At 39.0% G+C, this 22,799-nt stretch overlaps 1 protein-coding gene, 1 long non-coding RNA gene and 1 pseudogene across 4 annotated transcripts; 1 reads left to right on the top strand and 2 right to left on the bottom strand.

Moving 5' to 3' along the window:
* Positions 1 to 115: 115 nt before the first annotated feature.
* On the bottom strand, positions 116 to 2,013 carry LOC148916055 (glucan endo-1,3-beta-D-glucosidase-like). Its single transcript, XM_089054049.1, has one exon. The coding sequence runs from the start codon at positions 1,743 to 1,745 to the stop codon at positions 276 to 278; it is 1,470 nt and encodes a 489-aa protein (XP_088910175.1). The 5' UTR covers positions 1,746 to 2,013; the 3' UTR covers positions 116 to 275.
* Positions 2,014 to 14,433: 12,420 nt separating this feature from the next.
* LOC103342847 (glucan endo-1,3-beta-D-glucosidase-like) lies at positions 14,434 to 15,981 on the bottom strand (annotated as a pseudogene).
* Positions 15,982 to 16,723: 742 nt separating this feature from the next.
* LOC107881874 (uncharacterized) lies at positions 16,724 to 20,767 on the top strand. 3 transcript variants are annotated; one of them, XR_016127668.1, is made up of 4 exons: positions 16,724 to 16,902; positions 18,860 to 19,496; positions 19,888 to 20,125; positions 20,241 to 20,767. It is a non-coding gene; the product is annotated as an uncharacterized LOC107881874 (long non-coding RNA). The 3 variants fall into 3 exon arrangements; XR_016127669.1 differs by having other exon boundaries at positions 16,724 to 16,898; positions 18,860 to 20,125; XR_016127667.1 differs by having other exon boundaries at positions 18,860 to 20,125; positions 20,241 to 20,766.
* The last annotated feature ends 2,032 nt before the right edge of the window (positions 20,768 to 22,799 follow it).

Here is a 22,799-nt window from a genome sequence, read left to right as displayed (position 1 = left end):
AGCTATATAGAGAGTGAAGTTAGCTTTGAAAATTTGGTATATGAAAGCAGAGTTGGAAAAGCGAGAAGGGTAAGAGAGAGACAGAGAGGAGGAAGAGGATTTGATTAGGTAGGGGTGGATGTATAGTTCATGACCATTGCTATGAATTGAACTTCTAATTGATTTGTTAAGTTACATACATAAGAATTTGTTAAATATGCATGCTACCAACTAAAAAAAAAAATAATGAAAAAACACAACCTAAAAACTAATCAACGAAAATGAACTCAAAGATCCTACTGTGAGACTAAGTTCCTACTATGAATCCACCATAGGAGATTAGTGAGAGAGTTTCCATCATCAAAACCCTTCAAGCTCTTAATCTTCTCCGAAGCACCATCCTTATCATAAATCCCTTGCAAGGCATAGACAAAGCCCTTCCATCCTTCCTCAACTCCTTCTCTACTCAGGGCTGGCAATGCCCATTCCACAATTTCCTTAGCAAAGCCATCATCAGAGAACAAGATCTCAGTGATTGGGGATATGGGCAGCAACTGAATTCCAAGCCTCATTTCTTTTGCCTCTGGAGGAGCAAACCAAAGTCCACTGTCTCTCTTGTTTGCCCATAAAATTCCCACAATCCTATTTTCCTTTGTGAATTCTTCCTCATAAAGTGTATCTCCTTCTCTTACATGCCACCACATTTGAGCTGCTTGAATTTCCAGAGATGTAAGCATTGATCCACTATTGAAAAGATTGGTGTCTCCATAGGCTAAGCCCATCAATGCAGCTGAGTAGTAAGCATTCACTGCCTCACTTGTGCTCTCTTGGTCCCTTCCATCTCCAAATTCAGTCAGTCCTCCAGCCCATGAGTGCAGTTTGTACAGATCAAAGCATCTCAACCGCGGATAGTTTGAATTCGATTGGTTGCCATTGTTGATGAAATCTGCTGCAAGAGAGTAAGCTTGAGGCTTGTACTTGCTCCCCCATGCACGGTCAATCTTTGCAAGCACTGAAATACCATAGACAAAATATCCAAGATGATAATGGTGATCATTATAAACTCCAAACCCAAAATCTGCACCGCGATCGGTTGATCCTTGTTGGGTGACAAGTCCACCCCATTTAGGATCATACAAAAAACCATTCCCACTTAAAGTACCATCCAACCATGGCTCAATGGCGTCCGCCAAGTATTTCCTAATTGCTGGAACCACATCAACACAATCCACCTCCTCAGCAATTAAAGCCAACCTTGCTGCTCTGGCAACCAATTTCCCATAAAAGTATGACGATTCAGTTGTTATTGGCGTCGAACTAAGAGCCTTAACATCACGACGAAGCGCATAAACAATTTCAGGGTATGAGGCTTGTTTGACACCTCCGATTGAATGCCAAGTGACTGATATATTACGAGATTTTAACTCCCACAAATTGCCAACAATGCCAACCAGATCGCCATCAATACTCTTGTACTTGAAATCCTTCAAAACAGTGGCATTAGACAGAAGGTGAAGATGCAGAGGATGAGCTAGCATAAGCAAATCTCCCCGTCCATACTTTTCCCATTTATATTCCAGAGTGAATGGTTTTGTGAACACCGCTTCACCAGAAACGGGGTAAGCAGAACTAAACCGGTCAAGGATTGCCACGTATTTTGGATCAGAACCCGGCACCAATGCAATCCGAATATTCCCAGAATAGCCATCAAAAGTTAAGGTTGATGGGCTGCTTCTAATCAAATCAGCTGGGGAGGAGGTGTACATAACCCATGTTTGATTGTTGTTAAGCTGGACGGTGAACTTGGTCTTTGAGTTGCTCGAATAGGATTCGAGGATTGCGTGAATGGTTGAGATAGAAACTGCAGTGGGGCTAGACACATTGCAGGTGACATAGGGGCTTCCTCGAGCGAGGAAGAAACGAAGGTTGGAGGAGGGAAAGTCCAAGGTGACACTGAGATCTGTGAAGGCAGAGATTACACGGCCGCTGTTATTAGCTGTAGCTAAGTTGGCGCTGGTTTGGGGGCAGAGATGGTGAGGTCAGGGACAAAGGTTTGGGAGATGAAAGCAGAGGTGGAGGAGAGAGATGGGTAGGAGATAGATAGAGAGGAGGAGGATGAGTTGATGCTGTAGGGGTGGAAGTACTCGGGTTTGTCACCATTGTTGAGAGCAAAGTTCTGAAAAAAAGAACTGGTGGGAAGAGGGGTGGAGAGGAGGTTTGCAGAGAAGAAGCTTGAAGGGTCAGGGAGGATTGTGGATTGGGTTGGAGGGAATTGGAATGAGGATGATAATGAGGTGGTGCGTGGAATTAGTGAAAGAGCTGAAACACAGAGGATGAGAGCAAAAGTGAAAGCCGAGGTGAGGTTGTTTGCCATTGCACCTTGTTGTGATCGTGAAGTCTCTCTAAAATTGGCCTCATATTTATAGGTTTTTTCAAGATGTTCCAAGTTGTGCAAGGGGTTCTTTTCACTGGTTCCCCTAGGAAATTGAAAATTTTCTCTGCTGTATTTTTACTTTACTTTTTTTTTTGTTAGTCCTGTTATAACTAGAGATTTGTTTCCTAGTTTTGTAATCTTTGTATATTCCTCACTATTGAAGGAGAGAATTTTTCTTCGTCTTCCTAATTTCTTCATACAGAGAGGCCGATTCCTTCGTCCCAGATCCCAGGTACCAAAGATTTCGGACTTTTGCGTTGCGTTGTCGAGAAAATACCGGGAATAGTTTTGTTTTTGTTTTTGGTCTGTTTCGTTTTACTTCGTGAACAAAATTAATAACAAATTTGACGGGTTAAATCGCATTGTTTTATGATTTGCGGCTTGATTTATGCTTTTCGCATTTGTCTGTTGACTAACTGAGAGGAGAAAATTTGGTTAATGCAAAAGGATTAATGCGTTTGACTTTACACTAAAAAGTGTAATATTAATTTGTTTAGTTCAAATTTTCTCATTTTGTACGGTTGTTAGGCTAAATCACTAAGAGAACAAAACTAAAAAAAGTATTTGTCTCAAATCTAAATAGCCAAACCGCCTAGTGGTCTTGTTTAGTTTGATTTCTCTCATGATTTTAATTCAAAGAAAGTCGGACCGCTCCCACCCATAATTAAGTTAGACTTTCAAGAAAACTTAACGAGTATTGATCAATTACACTCGACAATACTGTTTACAAGAGAGATTCGTATTTAATAAAATCATGGAGTTGAAAAAACTGCTTATAAAGGTGTCTAGAACTTAAAGATAAATAACTTATTGCACACGAGATTACAAAAGTGGAGAGCTTTTTTGTTTACAATGGCATTTTCCTTCATTTATTTTTTCATGCTGTGAAAACACACTAGTGGTTGTTTTTACTTAAAGATAATGCTTCCTGGTGTGAACTGCAGATTAAGCAACTTGTTATTTGGAACGCATATCTTTCTTGGCATGAAAAGGAATTGAAAAGCTACATAGATGTTAATGTTTTGGCTTGGTCTTGCGTGCACAGATAGTGAAGTTAGCTTTGAAAATTTGGTATATATGAAATCAGAGTTGGAAAAGCGAGAAGGGTAAGAGAGAGACAGAGAGGAGGAGGAGGATTTGGTTAGGTAGGGGTGGATGTTTAGTTCATGACCATTGCTATAAATTGTTCTGATTGATTTAGTTAAGTTACATACATAAGAATATCACCGGTGATCATTGTAAACTCCAAACCCAAAATCTGCACCGTGATCGGTTGATCCTTGTTGGGTTGGGTGACAAGTCCACCCCATTTAGATTTAGGATCATACCAAAAACCATTCCCACTAAAAGTACCATCCAACCATGGCTCAATGGCGTCAGCCAAGTATTGCCTAATTGCTGGAACCACGTCAAGACAATCCACCTCCTCAGCAATCAAAGCCAACCTTGCTGATTTCTCAACCAACTTCCCATAAAAGTAAGACGATGCAGTTGTTATTGGCGTCTAACTAAGAGCATTAACATCGCGACGAGGCGCATAAACAATTTCAGGGTATGAGGCTTGTTTGACACCTTTGATTGAATGCCAAGTGACATATATTATGGGAAATTTGGATAGAATTTTAAAAGATTGATGGTAGGCCCTTAATTGGTAATTTTTAAACAATTGGAGTTCTTAATTTACCGAAAAAATTATTAAAGGGCTAAATTGAAATATGCAAATAGTTCAGGCACCGCAGAAAACCCTAAATTAAATTTAAAGATCAAAGTTATAAACTTTTCAAGCTGATCAATTGGGTTAAAATTTTCCAAGTTTTCGATGACCAATTATGCATTGTAGTCTTTTACTATTTCTCAATATAGAAAGCAAATACTATGGGGTCATTTAAGTACGATACAGTCATGGACTGACTAAATATGAGACTATCTTGATTTCTTAGTCTGTCATAAGTTGGATAACACTTGTACTATATTTGGTGTATGTTTGATTGGACTAGGATTAATTTAAAAAAAATTATTTTTTGACTTTTCTTCTCTCTCTCTCTCTCCCCCCTTCTTCCTTGTCTTTCTCTTTGTTTCTCTTTTCTTCTCCGCATCTCTTTCATCATCTTCTTCTCCATCCTCTTTATTTATTTTCCAAAAATTTATCTTCATTTTTTCCCGAAAATTTTCTCTTCTTATGGTGGTTGTGTCTGGTGGTACATATATTTCATTGTCCAATAAGAAGACAACACGTGAAAAAAGAATATTCCTTAGGTCAAATTAATTATCCTAATTAATTCCTATATAATTAGAGAAATTATCTTTGATTTAAGATATGAATATCTCTCTAAATTAAGGAACCAATTTCCACCAATTCTCTTGGAGTAATTCCTATAATCTTTTTGGGAAGAATAATCATAACCAAATAAGAATTATTCTCCCAAAAGCCTAGCGCACAAGGAGGCTATAAATACACAGCCACACAAGACATTTGAGGTAAGGCTTTCTCACCCAAAAAAAAAACCCTCTCTCTCCCCTCTCTCCCATATGAAGTGCCATCACACAAGGCTTTGGCCACCCGGCTCTCCCCGTGAGAGAAAATTTTATCCATTTTAGCTATTGTTGTATCTTTCTCAAAGATCCAATTGAACTAACGTAGGCATCGGAGGGCATTTGGCCAACACCCCTCTGGTGCAGTTTATTTACTCCTATTTATTTTGAAGAAATCAAAGAAGATATAGAAGGAAGATCGAAGGTCGATGAATCAACCCGCAAATATTCTCCCATGAGAAATTTGCACAAATAGCTGCCTCTTGGGGGGTCAGTGGTTGTGGGGAGCTTGGGTAGGGTTGGTTGCTCATCGCTTGGGTCGTGATTGTTAGTCCCTCCTCTCCAAACCTGTTTCACTAAGAACACCTAAGAAGGTTGGTGGGGCCCGTATTAGGTAATCCCATTTAAAATTAGAACTGGATGAAACAAACGTGGAATAAAATCTTAGCCAAGCCAATACATGCCTGCACGGTGTAACAAACACGCCCCATAATTCTTCCCATTCCCAAATATATCATGAATGCCCACGAAAAGTGTTTGCTGACTTCATTATGCTATTTGCCATTTCTTCAATCTAATGTTACTTTGGCCTTGTTTGGTAAATCAGATTGCACTATTCCAATTAAATTGAATTAATACCTTCACTGTCATTTGGCTGGCGTGTTTTACAAATTATATCTTTAAATTAGATTTATAAGAATTGACTTGAACTTAATTCACTTAATTCCTCTAATTCAAATCGAGTCACCAAATAAGGAATGACATTTGGATGACTTCATTATGTTATCTAGATGTGACTTTGAATGTTATCAAATTGGAGATGACATAACATTATGTGGTTAGTATTCATCTTTAAATAATTAAAAGGTAAAGCGTATGAAAAGTTGTGTTTCTTTTTGAAGGGGCAAGAGTCAAGAGCACACATGCATTAGTACATTATAGAAAAGTAAAACCCCTTAAGACTTTCACCATGAAAGGCCCTTGCTCTCCCTACAACATAAACCACGTACATCGTATATATTAACATAATCAATTTTTTGTTTCTTGGCTTAGCTAGCCGTAATTATAACATAATTAGCCTTTCTAACCACGACACCGATTAATTTTCAAGCAACCACGGTTGTAGGGGTTAGCGGGTTTACGTTTACCGTTGCTGCCACCAGGACCACTACAACCAGGATGTGGCCCTCCTGGTTTTAGGCATGGGTCAAGAACTCCAGGGTTAATGCGGTTCCCCCCAGCTTCCACTCCTTCGTTCAGCGCCACCATGCCAACAATGAGCAAACAGAGGATGAATGTCTTCATGCTTGAAATCCCCATGATCTTACTTAATTTGGCTCCAATTGTTGTATTGTATTCAGTATTAGCTTAAGAGACTCAATTTATATGAGTTTTGGTTGTCATTCAGTTTTTTTTCAACAGTTTTGTTCGCTGTTCATCCTATTTTTTGTTTTTGAAGTTTGAAGCGTGTTTAGCATTTACAACGTAGCAATCATATGTGGAGATAGTTGAAAGTAAGATGCGCTTGTATTTTCTAGTTTTAATGGTAAAGCACTTATCTCTACATTCGCATTTAAAAAGTTTCTAGAAGGCCTAGAATCTCTCCTTATAGATGTGTATTTACAAGTATCACCACTTCTGTTTTCTTAAGAGATCAATAGATTACATATTGCATAAAAATGATAGGCTTCCCTTCTGTATGAAATTGAAATTATATTTAATCACCAAGACAAAATAAGATGAGGAATGCTAGTAACCTTCTCTTTAACTTTTTCTTTTGGATATTCTCCATTCTCTTCATGACATGTGTCACTTTCTCTACATTTAAAACAATGTCATTAATACATTGGACAATGTTTTGTTTTGTTTTCCAAATTTACCCTTGGTAAATGCATTGGACAAACTAACTTTTATTTTCACCTTGTAAAAAAATTAAAAGAGAATTTTAAAATCTTCCACAAAATTAACGTCAGTTTTTTTTTTTAATTAATAAAAAAATTATGTTTACTACTTTTTTTTGGTGAGGGAAGGGAGAATGGATTTTGGGGTATGGATTGAAGGAGGAGAGTGAGAAGTACAGTGCACGGTGGGTTGGTTTTATTATTATTATTATTTTTTCTGTTTCTTTTTATCTTTTAACTTTTTAAATAAATTAGAATGTTCATTAATTTTTAAAAATATTTATCTGTATTTTTTTAAAATTCCATAATTTTGAACGGTTTTATTGCAATACTTATTTTTGAAACCAAAAAAAGTTTTTTTTAGGGAAGTATACTTCGTTTTTATTTTCAAATATTTATTTAATTGAACTTTTAATGTTTATTTTTTAAATTTAATTGTTTAAGTTAAGTTGTAAATTGAAGGAAATATAAAGTTAATACATTTAATAAGGATAAATTTGGGAACAAAAGATATATTGTCTAATGCATTAGTGTCATTGTTTTAAGTGTAAACAAAATGACACATGTCATGAGGAGGAGGAAGAATGTCCAAAAGAGAAGGTTAGAAAAAAAGTTGCTAGCATTCCCCAAATAAGATACCACGTACTTTTTTCTTGTCTTGCTGGGCCGATAAGTAGAATTAAACCAGGATTTGGCCAGGACGAGGACGGGACGGGATGGTATTGCCATACCCGGCCCCTAACCGGCCCGTTGTCATCCCTACTTGTTAGGCTAAATCACTAAGACCTTGTTTGGTGGCACGAATAGGACATGACTGGATTTAACTTTGTATTTTGAATTGGATTGGTTATGTAACACCCCGACCCCAAATTTATCCCATGTTTAATTAATTTAAGTGGAATTGAAAAATTACCCGTGGGATAAGGGTATTTTGGTCATTTTCTTACCCGGAAGGAATTTGGAATTCGGTTGTACCGCTATGCGTAGAGCACGGTGAGATGAGTCCGTAGACACGAGTGGGCTCGAATCGGAGTTGTAACGAGAGAGATATGGTCAAATGAAGCTCAGTGGCATAATCGTAAATATTTGGAAAATGGATTTTTGGTTAAAAGACGGAAATGCCCCCGTCTCTCTCTCTCTCTCCCGCCTCTCTCTCTCCTCGGTTTCGCCATGACTGGAACAATGCCACATTTTGGCCGCCGCTCTCGTCCGCCACAAAGTCGACGGGCCAGAGTAGAATTACTAAAATGACCGTGGCCGCCCTCTTCCTACCCCAGTAAGTCTGGCCACCGCGGGTTTCGCGAAAATCAAGAAAACCGCCTTGGCCTTACCAAATTCGCACAAGCCTCTCGTCGTCGAAGCCGCCATTTTTGGCAATCAAGGTATGGAAATTCATCCCTTCGCATGCTCTAGCTGATGGTTGGGTAGGATTCATCATAAATTTCGAGGCTAGGTAGCCTGATCTACGATTTGAATTCGGCCAGTTTGATCGCGATTCCGCCACTTCCGGTCAGTTTTTGGGGTATGTCCAAGAACAAAAGTGACTCCAAATTAGGTGTATTACCTAGGAATGAGTCTTGGCTCACGATTTGGAGGATTTCCGATGCGATATCGGTTTAGACACCCACGCTGCGGCAACGGCGGTGTGGCGGCGTGGGCATGGAAGCTGAGGGCATTTCTGTCCCATTGTGATCCTTCGATGTCACGAGCGCGTAGGTGTGCTCGGATCTCATTTTGATCGCAAGAGTTCCGAACTGATATCGATATCGCGTATTTTCGGGTTCGCTAGGTTTGGACCGTTGGATGGTCCTCAAATTATAATATGTTGATCTGGGTATTACCGTGGATGCGTGTAGGATTCGACGGATCGTAAAATGGAGTCCCGGATACTCCGAAAATGCCAACCCTAGGGTTAGGGTTTTAAGTAATGCCGTCCGATCGGCGATCGTGAGCGATCCGACCGTCCGATCCTGGATCAAACTTGCAGGGACGTGTGTCCTAGAGCCTGTAGAACCTATAGGAACTTTCGGATCGAATTTGGAGGTCGTGGGCCGTGAATCCCGTTTGACCAAGTTTGGGTAGTTTGACCCTGAGTGGACCGCTAGACTTTCCTTGTAGTTCTACCATCCCAGGAGGGCTAGAATGACCTTAGTAATGAGGTCTCGAGCGTTGTTGGAGTGAAACGAGAGCGTGAGCTTAAGATATAAATTAGTGAAATTAAATGGGGAGTTTACGGTATGCTTTATTTGTGAGGTTTATATAAGTTTAGAATTTATATTTTATATATTTAAATTGTGTGGATGTTAAAAGTAAATAAAGCGATCGAATGTTAGCTTGTTGCTATATACGACTACCCCGACTTCATATTGTGATCATGTTGAGGGTGAGAATGTGCTGTAGCGGGCCCCAGTGGTGAGGTCGCACGCGCCTTTGGATTAAGCCGGCGTGTTGATGCACTCCACACACGTGGCCGGGGCAGTCCGACGTATGAGAGGAGATATGGCTGTGTGAGGTCGTGAGAATGTAGCCGTGCCCAGCAGTGAGGTCGCACACGTCTTTGGATTAGCCGCGCAGAGATGACAGACTCTACACGTGGGCGCAAGGCCCGACGTATGAGGGGAGATATGGTTGTGTGAGGGGCCGTGAGAATGTAGCACTGGTGCAGGAGGTCGCACGCGCCTTGGATTAGCCGGCAGAAGGAGTTGTGACCATAACGTGGCCGGGCCGATGTATGAGGGGAGATATGGATGTGTGAGGGTGGTGAGAATGTAGCGAGCTGTGCTACGGTGAGGTCGCACGCGCCTTTGGATTAGCCGGCAGTGATTGCACCCCACGTGGCGCAAGGCCCCGCGATGAGGGGAGATATGGTTGTGTGAGGGCTGGTGAGAATGCAGCGGCCCCAGGAGGTCGCACGCGCGTCTTTGGATTAGCCGCGCAGAGTTGATGACTCCCTACGTGGCGGGCCCCGACGATGAGGAGATATGGCTGTGTGAGGTGGTGAGAATGTAGGCACGGTGCAGTAGAGGTCGCACGCGCCTTTGGATTAGCCAGCGTGTTGGACAGACTCCCATACGTGGCCGGGTGCGTCCATGATGAGGGGAGATATGGATGTGTGAGGGCGTGAGAATGTAGCCGGTGCCGGTACAGGTGAGGTCGCACGCGTCTTGGATTAGCGGCAAAGGCGCATCACACGTGGCGGTGCCCCGACGATGAGGAGATATGGTTGTGTGAGCTGGTGAGAATGTGCCGTGCCCGGGTGATCGCACGCGTCTTGGATTAGCTGGCATGTTTGATGCACCCCATAAACGTGGCGGTGCCCCGACGTATGAGGAGATATGGATGTGTGGCTGTGAGAATGTAGCTGTGCCCAATGCAGAGTCGCCGCCGCCTTTGGATTAGCCGGCGTGTTGATGCACCCCATCGCGGCCGGCAGGCGTCCGGACGATGAGGGGAGATGTGATTATGTGATGGCTGTGAGAATGTAGCGCTGTGCTGTAGTGAGAATGTAGCAGAGCCTAGCAGGAGGTCGCACGCGCCTTTAGATTAGCTGCACAGTAGCGTGACAAAGTCCCCATACGAGGCCGGGGCGTCCGTGTATGAGGTGATACCGTGATTGTGTTTGATGGGTTGTGATGGATAAATAATAGAATGTATGTATTTGTGTGGTGGTAATGGTTTATTTGATATTAGGAGCCAGGATAGATAATGAAAGAGCCTACGTGTGGCTTGATCCCTTAGTAGGGTCACGTAGGCAGCCTGAAGTTACTAGAGTGCAGCCACAGATTAGACCCCACTTAGGTGGTCTTATTGAGTTTGGGTTGGACCTCGTTGTTGGTCCCAAAACTTGGTTGGAATTGGGACTCGGTCCTGTGGACCTGAGCAAGTGAAGGTGTGCGTTTTTAGATTTGAAATTTGTTATATGCATGTTTAATGCATTAAGTTATTTTAAAAGCACGTGGGCAGTTCTGCTTATGAAGCATTTGAAGGCGGAGGCCATTTATGTAAATTGCATGAGATTTTATTGTGCATGCTGCCGGTTGGGTTATAAAATCGTTTTATGCATGTGGAAATTTTGAAATGTTCAATTTATAGGAGACTCACTGCCGAATTTTCGCAGAAAGTCTCGTGCCCTTAATCCTCTCTGCAGTAAAGCGAGGACATAGATTTAAGGAGTAGAACGGCTTGGGTGTGATGCCGGGTCTCCCGAGGTTCGTCTCGGTTACTGGGAAATTGGGACAGGTCCTGTCAAATTGGTTAAGACTAGACCAGACTTTGAGTCTATTGTTTGATGTTACCTACTTTGGATTGGACTGGATAAAATAATTTTGGAAATTTTGGAAAACAGAATAGCAAAACAGAAGGGAAACAAAAGTTAAATTGAAACAAAAGAAAACATCGATTGTATGAAGCTATGAAACTTAAAAGATGATCTGAACTTCGAAAGAAGAAATCAACCCCATATCGTGAATACAACCACACACAAACACAACATGAATACCCAGAAAACAAACAAATCAACCCCAGATAGTGAGCCCAAACAAGACCAAAACGACATCCAAATTTCCCAAAACCAAACCCTATTTGTACAACAAACACCGATTTGAGATTAGCAAGAAAACCCTAAATCATACAAAAAATGACAAAAAAAGAAGAAGAGAGAATAGGATGAGAACGGCAAGTACCAGGAGATTTCGAGATTGGATTTGACAGAATCAAATATTTTGAGAAGGCATGAGAAGGGAGAGAGAGAGAGAGAGAGAGAGAGAGAGAGAGAGAGAGAGAGAGAGAGAGAGAGGAGAGAGAAGAAGGCAGAAGCATAGAACGGAGATGAAGAGGATCATGTTGTTGCAAACAATATTGGTTACAGGGACGTAGGTATTTGGGACTTGGATCCCACAGTATGATACAATTAAGCCCATTGGTTCAGCCCACCAAACATGGCCAGAGAACAAAACTAAAAAAAGTATTTGTAGCCAAAGCCTGAAACAAACCACTCTATATTTGTTTAGTTTGATTTCTCTTGCGATTTTAATTTCGGATCACGCCCACCCATAATTAAGTGTGAGAGAAAGCAAACACTTCATAATTCTTCCCATTCCCAAATACATCATTCAGAAAGTGTTTTCTGACTTCATTATGCTATTTGTGTTACTTGGCCTTGTTTGGTAGACAGATTAGGGGTGGGCATCAATCCGGCCCGATGAAATAAACAAACATAATTACGATTTGGTTTGGTTTTGACTCAAAGTTTAAAAACCAAACCATACATAGTTTGGTTTGGTTTGGTTTTGAGGTTTTGTAAATGTTCAGTTTATGTGTATATTTATTTATTTATATTTTATTTTACATGTGTTACTGTAATATAATAACTATATATGAATATTTGAATTGAGCTATATTAGTTAGTGAAATATGAAGTTTTATCCTTTAGGATGGTTTCGTACTCTAGAAAATGATTTACCCACAATGTTGAAAAAATGCAAAACATAGGCCCAAACCGAGAACCAATCCGTCATTGGTTTGGTTTGGTTCGGTTTCCTTTATAACTTTTATCCAAAACGAACCAAACCAAACCGTCATATAATTGTCACTGAAATCGTGCCCACCCTTAGATCAGAGTACTATTCCAATTAAATTGAATTAATATCTTCACCGTCATTTGGCGTGTTTTACAAATTATATCTTTAAATGGAACTCATATAACCTAGCTTGAATCGAGTCATCAAATATGACATTTAGATGACTTCATTATGTTATCTAGATGTGGCTCTGAATGTTGACTTCATTATGTTATCTAGATGTGGCTCTGAATGTTATCAAATTGGAGACGACATAACATTATGGTTGCCACGTGATCATCATCTCTTATTATATTAGTTAGTATTCATCTTTAAATAATTAAAAGGTAAAGCATATGAAAAGTTATGTTTCTTTTTGAAGGGGCAAGAATAAAGAGCACATATGCATTACTATATTAGAAAGGCAAAACACTTCTTTCTACAACGTTACTTATTCAATACAAAAAAAACCCCTTAAGACCTTTCACCACGAAAGGCCATTGTTCTTCCTTGAACATAAACCATGTACGTCATATATATTAACATAATCAGGTTTTTCTTTACTGGCTTAGCTAGCCGTAATTAGAACATAATTAACCTGTCTAACCACGACACTGATTAATTTTCGAGCAACCACGTTCGTAGGGGTTAGCGGTTTTACGTTCACCATTGCTGCCACTAGGACCACTACAACCAGGGTGCGGCCCTCCTGGTTTTAGGCATGGGTCAAGAACTCCAGGGTTAATGCGGGTCCCCCCAGCTTCCACTCCTTCGTTCAGCGCCACCATGCCAACAATGAGCAAACAGAGGATGAATGTCTTCATGCTTGAAATCCCCATGATCTTACTTAATTTGGCTCCAATTGTTGTATTGTATTCAATATTGGCTTAAGAGACACTCAATTTATATGAGTTTTGGTTGTCATTCAGTTTTTTTCTGCAGTTTTGTTCGCTGTTCATCCTATTTTTTGTTTCTAAAGTTTAGCATTTACAAATGTAGACTGTTTAAATGCTAGCAATCATATGTGAAGATAGTTGAAAGTAAGAGACGCTTGTATTTTCTAACGTCAATGATAAAGCACTTATATTTATATTCGCAGTTAAAAAGTTTTTAGAAGGCCTAGAATCTCTCCTTATAGATGTGTATCTACAAGTATCACCACCTACAGTTTTCTTAAGAGATCAATGGATTACATATTGCATAAAAATGATAGGCTTCCCTTCTGTATGAAATTGAAATTATATTCAATCACCAAGACAAAATAGGATACCTCATATGGGCCTTATATTTTTTTCTTGTCTTGCAGGGCCGATAAGTAGATAAAGGAGAGCCCAAAGAACTCATAGCCAAACTACCTGAACCAAACCACTCAATAGTGGTCTGGTTTAGTTTAGTTTGATTTCTCCCGTGATTTTAATTCAAATGAAGTCGGACTGCGCCCACCCATAATTAGGTGTGAGAGACTTTCAAGAAGACTTAGTGAGTATTGATCAATTACACTTGGCAATATTGTTTACAGGAGAGATTCATATTTAATAAAAAAATCATGGACTTGAAAAAAGTGCGTGTCTGGAACTCAAAGATAAAGAACTTTTTGCACATGAGATTATCAAAATAGAGAGCTTTTTCTTTACAATGGCATTTTCGTTCAGTTCGTTTTTTACTTAAAGATAACGCTTCCTTGTGAGCACGTCCCCACTGTGTGAACATCAGATTAAGCAAAACATTTTAACTTGTTCTTTGGAACATCAGAATATCTTTCTTGGCATGAAAAGGAATTGAAAAGTTATACAGATGTTAATGTTTTGGCTTGGTCTTGCGTGTTGCACAGATAGTGAAGTTAGCTTTGACAATTTGGTATATGAAAGCAGAGTTGGAAAAGCGAGAAGGGTGGATGTATGGTTCATGACCATTGCTATAAATTGAACTTCTAATTGACTTAGTGAAGCTACCAACTACAAAAAAAAATTGTAAAAACACAACCTAAAGACTAATTTACAAAACTTAACTCAAAGATCCTACTGTGAACCTAAGTTCCTACTATGAATCCATCAAAACCCTTCAAGCTCTTAATCTTCTCTGAAGCACCATCCTTATCATAAATCCCTTGCAAGGCATAGAAAAACCCTCCCATCCTTCCTCTACTCCTTCTCTACTCAGAGCTGGCAATGCCCATTCCACAATTTCCTTAGCAAAGCCATCATCAGAGAACAAGATCTCAGTGATTGGGGATATGGGCAGCAACTGAATTCCAAGCCTCATTTCTTTTGCCTCTGGAGGAACAAACCAAAGTCCACTGTCTCTCTTGTTTGCCCATAAAATTCCCACCAATCCTATTTTCCTTTGTGAACTTTTCCTCATAAAGTGTATCTCCTCCTCTTACATGCCACCACATTTGAGCTGCTTGAATTTCCAGAGATGTAAGCATTGATCCACTACTGAAAAGATTGGTGTCTCCATAGGCTAAGCCCATCAATGCAGCTGAGTAGTAAGCATTCACTGCCTCACTTGTGCTCTCTTGGTCCCTTCCATCTCCAAATTCAGTCAGTCCTCCAGCCCATGAGTGCAGTTTGTACAGATCAAAGCATCTCAACCGCGGATAGTTTGAATTCGATTGGTTGCCATTGTTGATGAAATCTGCTGCAAGAGAGTAAGCTTGAGGCTTGTACTTGCTCCCCCATGCACGGTCAATCTTTGCAAGCACTGAAATACCATAAACAAAATATCCAAGATGATAATGGTGATCATTATGAACTCCAAACCCAAAATCTGCACCGCGATCGGTTGATCCTTGTTGGGTGACAAGTCCACCCCATTTAGGATCATACAAAAAACCATTCCCACTTAAAGTACCATCCAACCATGGCTCAATGGCGTCCGCCAAGTATTTCCTAATTGCTGGAACCACATCAAGACAATCCACATCCTCAGCAATCAAAGCCAACCTTGCTGCTCTGGCAACCAATTTCCCATAAAAGTATGGCGATTCAGTTGTTATTGGCGTCGAACTAAGAGCCTTAACATGCGCAGAAACAATTTCAGTGTATGAGGCTTGTTTGACACCTCCGATTGAATGCCAAGTGACTGATATATTATGAGATTTCAACTCCCTCAAATCGCCAACGATGCCAACCAGATCGCCATCAATACTCTTGTACTTGAAATCCTCCAAAACAGTAGCATTAGACAGAAGGTGAAGATGGAGAGGATGAGCTAGCATAAGCAAATCTCCCCGTCCATACTTTTCCCATTTATATTCCAGAGTGAATGGCTTTGTGAACACAGCTTCACCAGAAACGGGCTAAGCAGAACTAAACCGGTCAAGGATTGCCACGTATTTTGGATCAGAACCCGGCACCAATGCAATCCGAATATTCCCAGAATAGCCATCAAAAGTTAAGGTTGATGGGCTGCTTCTAATCAAATTAGCTGGGGAGGAGGTGTACATAACCGATGTTTGATTGTTGTCAAGCTGGACGGTGAACTTGGTCTTTGAGTTGCTCGAATAGGATTCGAGGATTGTGTGAATGGTTGAGATAGAAACCGCAATGGGGCTCGACACATTGCAGGTGACATAGGGGCATTGTGCAGGTTATTGTTTATGAGGCATTGTGTTTAAAACTTAGAAGAAAGAAAGAATTATTAGAGGATAATCAGGAGATATATGCATCAAGGATAGCAGATATTATACATTCAGAGAAAAGTGGAAAGATAGGAAGAGATTCATGCATCCAATTCTTATTAAAAACAAACAAAGATTTGAGAGATCTTGTCTTTACGAAACCTCTACCTGTGATGACAAAATTGGATTGCCTTGATCACAAAAAGGCTCAAAACGCAAAAGATATTATCCTAAATGTATCGCTTAACTCATAACATTCGGAGATGCTAAAGTGTGTAGCCGCCGCGGCTATACCCTGTTCTGTGAAAGCGTTAAGCGTACAACAGCGAGCATACTCGTTAAACAAATAGTATAGCCGCGCGGCTGTACCATTAAAATATATTATTTAAATGGTATAGCCGTATTAAAATATATTATTTAAATGGTATAGCCGTTCGGCTATACCCACTGGACGGCGAGGTCCTTCTTAAGTATAATGAGTATAGCCGCGCGGCTTCTAAATGTATAATATATTATTTAAATAGTATAGCCGCCCGGCGGTACTCGTAAAATATATTTTTAAAACAGTATATCCTTCCGGCGGTAGGGTCAAAATATTATTATTTAAATAGTATAGCCGAATCGGCTATACCCTTAAAATATTCGAATATACATTGGAGGATAGGAAATGACGATTCAGGCCTGCAAAATCCCCAAATGTTTTCGACGAAATACAAAATCCCCAAATGTTTTCGACAAAATACAAAATCCCTAACCCTAACTCTTCAAAACGTCGTCGCCAGCACTCCTACGGTGCCATAGCCGCCGTGGCACCTCTGTCAGATGAGTAACAAGAGGGGAAATGCACTACCATGGTCCCAATTTGTCCAAACGTAGGTAAATACTAGCTTCTGAACTATCAAATTTGTGCCTATTATATCTAACTGGTTTAAAAGATCGTATCTTTTTATTTTTATATTCCAAATATAGAATTTCGTCTTGATTTGGTTTCCTTCTTCTTGTTGTTGTTATTTTGGCTATGTTTTATGTGATATAAATTCAATAATTTATTGGAACCATTTGGTTTCCTCACAGCAATGGCAGAGCCATGAAATTAATTAAAGAAAATTAAATTTAAAATGTTTGAATTGATGAAACCAAGAAGTGAGTTTTCAGATGACCTCTGGGGTCTTTTAGTTTTAAGATTGGTATCTCTATTATTTTTTATTGCTCTTACATGTATTTAATTTATCATCTATACAGTTGCATGTATTTAGTTCGAAGATTGGTGGTGTGTGTTCTTTCACTTTAGGTTGTCTTCCCTCAATTAGGGTTAGAGACCTCCTTAGTTTTGGCTCCTTGAAAGTTCCCTATTTAAAAAAATGTCACCTTTGTCATTTTTGTTCATACTTGAGGAAAACATTCACATGCTAATAGGGTTTCAAAATGTTTGACATACATATGTTAAGATTCACATGTTCATGGAGCTTCAAAAATGTTGGATAAATGGTTTGACGTACGTATGTAGTTCGGAATAACATGGTATGTTGTGAGTACTTGTTCCAGAACACCAAAGCTGCAAGGTCTACAAGTTAGTTAGTAGCATCCTAGTTCCTTCAGGTTCTGATTGATAGATTGCTTTGAGTCACTGTGATATTGGTATCTTAATTTAGTGTTTTAAAAAGCTTTCCCATGTTTGGTGTAGTTCTTTGCTCTTGTATAACTGAGATGTATTTCAAACTCTAAGTTCTAGTTTTGGAAAGTAGAGGATATATGGTTCGATACTTGAGAAGAAATATATTGCTCCACAAGGTTCTTGAGGGAAACTTACGTAAATCTGGTTTTTATTTTTGTGAAATATATGGGGACAGAGATTTTATATCATAAGAATCCTTTTCCTTTATAGAATCTCTAGTTCCGGTCTGGTGTTTCAGGGCTCTAGTTTTGGCTTACTCTTTGTTTTTGTTTTTAAATAAATTCTTCATGTCCTGTAACAATTTTGATTTCATAAGCCTTTTTTTTTCTGAGGATGCTTTTTCTTTGCATGCGTCTTAAGATGAGCTGAAACTTCTTACAATCTATTCTGGTATTTGTATGTTCTCTTGCTTATGTAGTGTGTTCTGTACACTACACACAATGCATGAAATTACTTTTGTAATTTTTCTGACCCTGTGGTATTTGTGAATTGTAGCACTTTCACTCTTACAAAAGTGCTTAGCTGTGGAAATGGGGCATGCTACATCTTGTTAAAAGATTTTATGAGTCCACGGGTTTACCATGAGAAGGATATGGACCTCATAGTTCTTAAAAAACGTACACAATAGATTTGTTAAAAGTTTATTTGAGATAAGAATACGTTTCTTCATCTGATAAGTGTTGATGACTTAATATTATCATGGCATTTTCAACAAATAAGTGTTGATGACTTAATATTATCATGAGAATTTTGAAAAATCAAGAGTTGATGAATTAATATTATCAGACACACTCTCCCCACTCTGGCCTTCTGCAAAAAGAAAAAAAAATATTGAAGCAACAATGTACAACAGAAACTGTGGCTGTGAGACAATGGGATCTGTATAGTCAGACTTCCTCTTACGGTTTGCTAAGTGTCTATGTAGTGTGCTGATTTTTTTGGTGGTAGATGTCCTAAAGTTTAATTTACTAGTTATGGTTATAAATTCCCTCTCTATTTTATGATAAAGCATCATACTTTGGTTGGGGGGGATCTGTTTTAAGTATTTGATGGTGTTAGATTTTAAATCTGCCTAAATTACTACTCCTTGCTCTTTTCATAAACTTCAGTAGTTTTTGTATATCTCTGTTGATTCTTCTGCCTCCCTCCCTTTTGCAGCTTCTTGGTTACACTAGGTGGGAGAAAGATCATGATCTCTAGTAACATGATAAACTACTCGCCTGTTAAGCTTCTCTTACCCCCCTATTGTTGTTAATTGTTTTTTAGTATGTCAGTTGACTGAATATATAGAGTTCAATGAGTTTTAATGTGGGGCATATGCATATATTTAAATGTATGTACACATTTAAATACATATACTTATTCCACGATACATGTTAATGCCCTTGTGCAGTTGTTGAGGAGTTGTATGTGCAAGATGATGGGAATATCAAGTCACTCAATAACTTGAAAATCACTTGGTTGAAGCAATCTGAGATCATCAAGGAGCCATATTTCTGTTCTTTGAGGAATTTACTATCATACTTCCCAGGGATTAGCTCCCTATGCATCACCGACTTGCTGCATTATATGCCCTGTAGAGCATTATAGGAGTTTTGTAACATCCTTTCTAGAATATATAAAAATTAAGAAATTGTTTCTAAAGTTGCTAAGAACCTAATCTTTAAGCGTTTCTTTTATTCTTTTCAATTACAGGCTGTATCTCTGCAGATGAAAATGGGAACCGCCTCTTCCTTTCTGACAGCAATCATCATCGGATTATTGTATTTATGGAAACGGAAAGATTCTGGACTCTGTATGTATGAAAGTTTATTTAAATCATGTGGACTGCTCTTGTAAATTTGCATAATTAAGCATCAAGTTATACGTCTACTGGTTATTGGCCGTTCAACATTCTAATCTGGTTCTGATTTGATGATTTTGTAGTCCAAATATGTTTATCAGGATTTTCTATATCTGCTTTGTGTGCTTTATGTATATCAATTCTGAATTAACACATCAAGAAGACAGCTTAGCTATGCTTTTCAGATACTTATTACCACTTTTGTCCTTAGCCATAATTTATGTTCATGATTTACTGAAGTGCTTAAATCAGGCATGAACATAAATAGAAATAACTTCAAGTTCCTCCCCATGTCAATGTATCGCAACTCATAATATTCAGAGTTGCTAGCTATACTCTTTAGGTAAACCCAACTGGCGAATTGCTCCGGTTTGAATTCTGAAACCGCAACACTGCAATTCAGAGAGAGAGAGAGAGAGAGAGTAAAAATGTCTGGATAGCTAGCATGGTCACAGACGTAGACTTGGATCAGAAAGCAGCTTCTCTCAGCCGTTCGATCCAGGATGTACGGCTCAGGGTCCCTTGCTTCTAATGCCGCTCTTGCTCTCCAATTGAATGCCCATTCCTGCACCCGCGAACAGGTTCGGTTTTCAGTTCTTGAATTTCTATGGCTTTATCTGGGTCGTTGCTTTTGGTTGTGATTCTTTTAATTTCATGTCGTCTTGTTTTTCTTCATTGTTTCCCTTATATTTATAGGCACAAGCAGAAGGCCTGGTCAATGAAATTCATTTGAAAGAGACGGAGCTAGAAAGACTGAATGGGTTGTGGAGGAAGCTTGAAAGCAGCAACATGGAGATGAATATTGCTAGAAACTGGTTTGGACGAATCACATCTTTTAAAGGATCTGCTTCCTCTGATTATATTCCCATAGATGTGCCGACAGCCAAACAGAGACTCAGCGGAGGCTCATGCTGCTCAGGTGCATTTTAGCTTTGCACATCTTGGCTTCAATAAGATCTCATTTTGAAGAGTGTCTGTGTTAACAATCTTTCTAAATTCCATTTTGTATGCTAAACAACCTGATGTGTCTTGTGTTGTATGAAAGGCTATCAATCAAGATCCCATATTCATACAATGATTTTTAACAATGTGAGTACCAATATTTGTTTAGCCGTCAGAACAGGTGGGGCACTTGGGAAGGTTTTTTATTATTAAAAAGTAGTATAGCCGCGCGGCTATACTATTTTTACATGTGGCAAAGTGGGGGCTAGGGCCACGTGTCAAAACGTAAAGCCAGGGGGATATGCACCGGGTATAGCCGGTCGGCTATACAATTTTTATATATATATATCTCAAAAAGGTAACACCACGCGGCTATACTATTTTTAAACAAATTAGTTAAAACGAGTATAGCCGTCGGCCGTACTACTTTTAAGGAAAAATTTACAAATCCGAGTATAGCCCGGCTATACTGTTTTTAAAAAACAGGCGGCTATACCGTTTGTATATATTTACAAAAGGGACCCGCCACGTAAGGGTCATGTGCCAAACGAGTACAGCCATGCGGCTATACTACAGCAAAGGCATTCATATATATTAAACAAAAGGACCAGGCTAAAATAAGTATAGCTGCGCGGTAATACTATTTTTGAAAATGGATAGCTGCCCGGTTATACTATATATAATATAAAAACACCAGGCCAAAGCCTAGGCGCCACGTGTCGAAAAAGTAAAGCCAAACGGCTATACTATTTTTAAAAAATTAAAAAAAGCCATTTCGGCCGTACTATTTTCTTGAAAAATAAATACTTAAAAAATTATTATAGATATTAATTTGCTAGTTTCAACATCCAAGGGTTCTAAACACTGTTCGGAAGGCCTTTCTGTATCGTAGGAGGTGACAAACATTGTCATGTTGTCATGTTCGTGGTATGTCAGTGTCCGGAAGAACCATTGTCCTACTGAGACGATCGCATAGTCAAATTGTACTACCCGAGTTAGCCATGCATGCCTTGTCCAGCTCATCTAAGTAGAGGCTCATGAGGCTGTTACCTCTCAAATTGAAAGTGATGAGGTAAATTTTTCTGTCCATATATTTACCAGTTACCTAAGTAAGCATATGTGTTGTGTGGAAGCTTGGAAATATATAGGAAGATGACAGTCATTTGGTGCTTTCCAAGTTACAAAGACTACAATCTATCTGCAACTTTGAAGTAAGCTCTTCATCCTCTAACCCTATAAGGAAACTTGGTCACTAATTTGGAAACGACTGAGAATTTGACAAGGGCAGATCCTTTAAAGAAGCATATCAAATTAAACAAATATTTAGTCATCTAATCATAATTAATTGGTTTGAATTGTTGCTTAAGTATCAAATAGATATCTGTGATTATTTTTAAAGAAATTGCAACTGACACAGAAGAAAAAAAAGGCCCACTCTCCACTTTGCTGAGAATGATGTAATGAATTTCTAAATAAGAATCTTAGCTGGAAAGCATGAGTTGAATAACATATGCTAGATTAACATAAGATATGACATTAGGGGGACGCGGGGCGCTCTATTAAAGGCAATTTTTTTCTTCCACTTGACAATAAGAGGGTAGGTTATTTATTTAAAATACATTTTAGAAGATTAAAAAATTTTGAAATAGGATTTTTGACATCCACTTGTCGGCACGTGATTAACTATATAGATTTTGATTAGATTTTTTTCTCCACGTCGCGCCCCTAATTAAATATTTTGGTATTTGTAACTAATAATAATTGACAATACAGTGTCATGTTCAAGTCTTTGTCTTGTTTTAAAAACAACTTAAAAATTAATGTAAATAGAAAAAGATGGAGTATAGTTTGTAAAAGAATGAAGATGTTGTAAGAAATTATGTAAGAATGAGGTAGGTAAAAAAAAATAATAACAAAAAAAAAGGTGGCTGACGTCACCTAACAACTAGATGATGCCAACTAGGCTCCATCCAAATATTTAGCCCAAGTTGGCCAAAGATTGGCCTTTTGTGTAGCCTTTCCTTTTTTTTAAGTAGCCCTCACTTGAAGATGGTTATTAGGTATTTAGGGCTATAATTTAGGAATTAGCCCTCATTGGGAGATGACCTTAGTTAACAACGACCGAACCCTTGTATGAAGAGAGGCTTGCCTAAACCTTTAGGACATGGCCTGATTTTTTGTACTTGTTTCTACTCCTCTTATCAATAAAATACTACCTTTTTTTATTTTTAATCTCAAAAAAGAAATGTTGCTAGAAAAGATTTATTTGGACAAAAAATACTTAAAAAGCCGTTACCAACCGGAAAGAAGAAC

This window comes from Prunus mume, linkage group LG6 (assembly GCF_029339155.1).
Source record: "Prunus mume cultivar Tortuosa linkage group LG6, ASM2933915v1, whole genome shotgun sequence".
Lineage (NCBI taxonomy): Eukaryota > Viridiplantae > Streptophyta > Magnoliopsida > Rosales > Rosaceae > Prunus > Prunus mume.
This window is presented reverse-complemented; position numbering and strand designations above follow the sequence as displayed.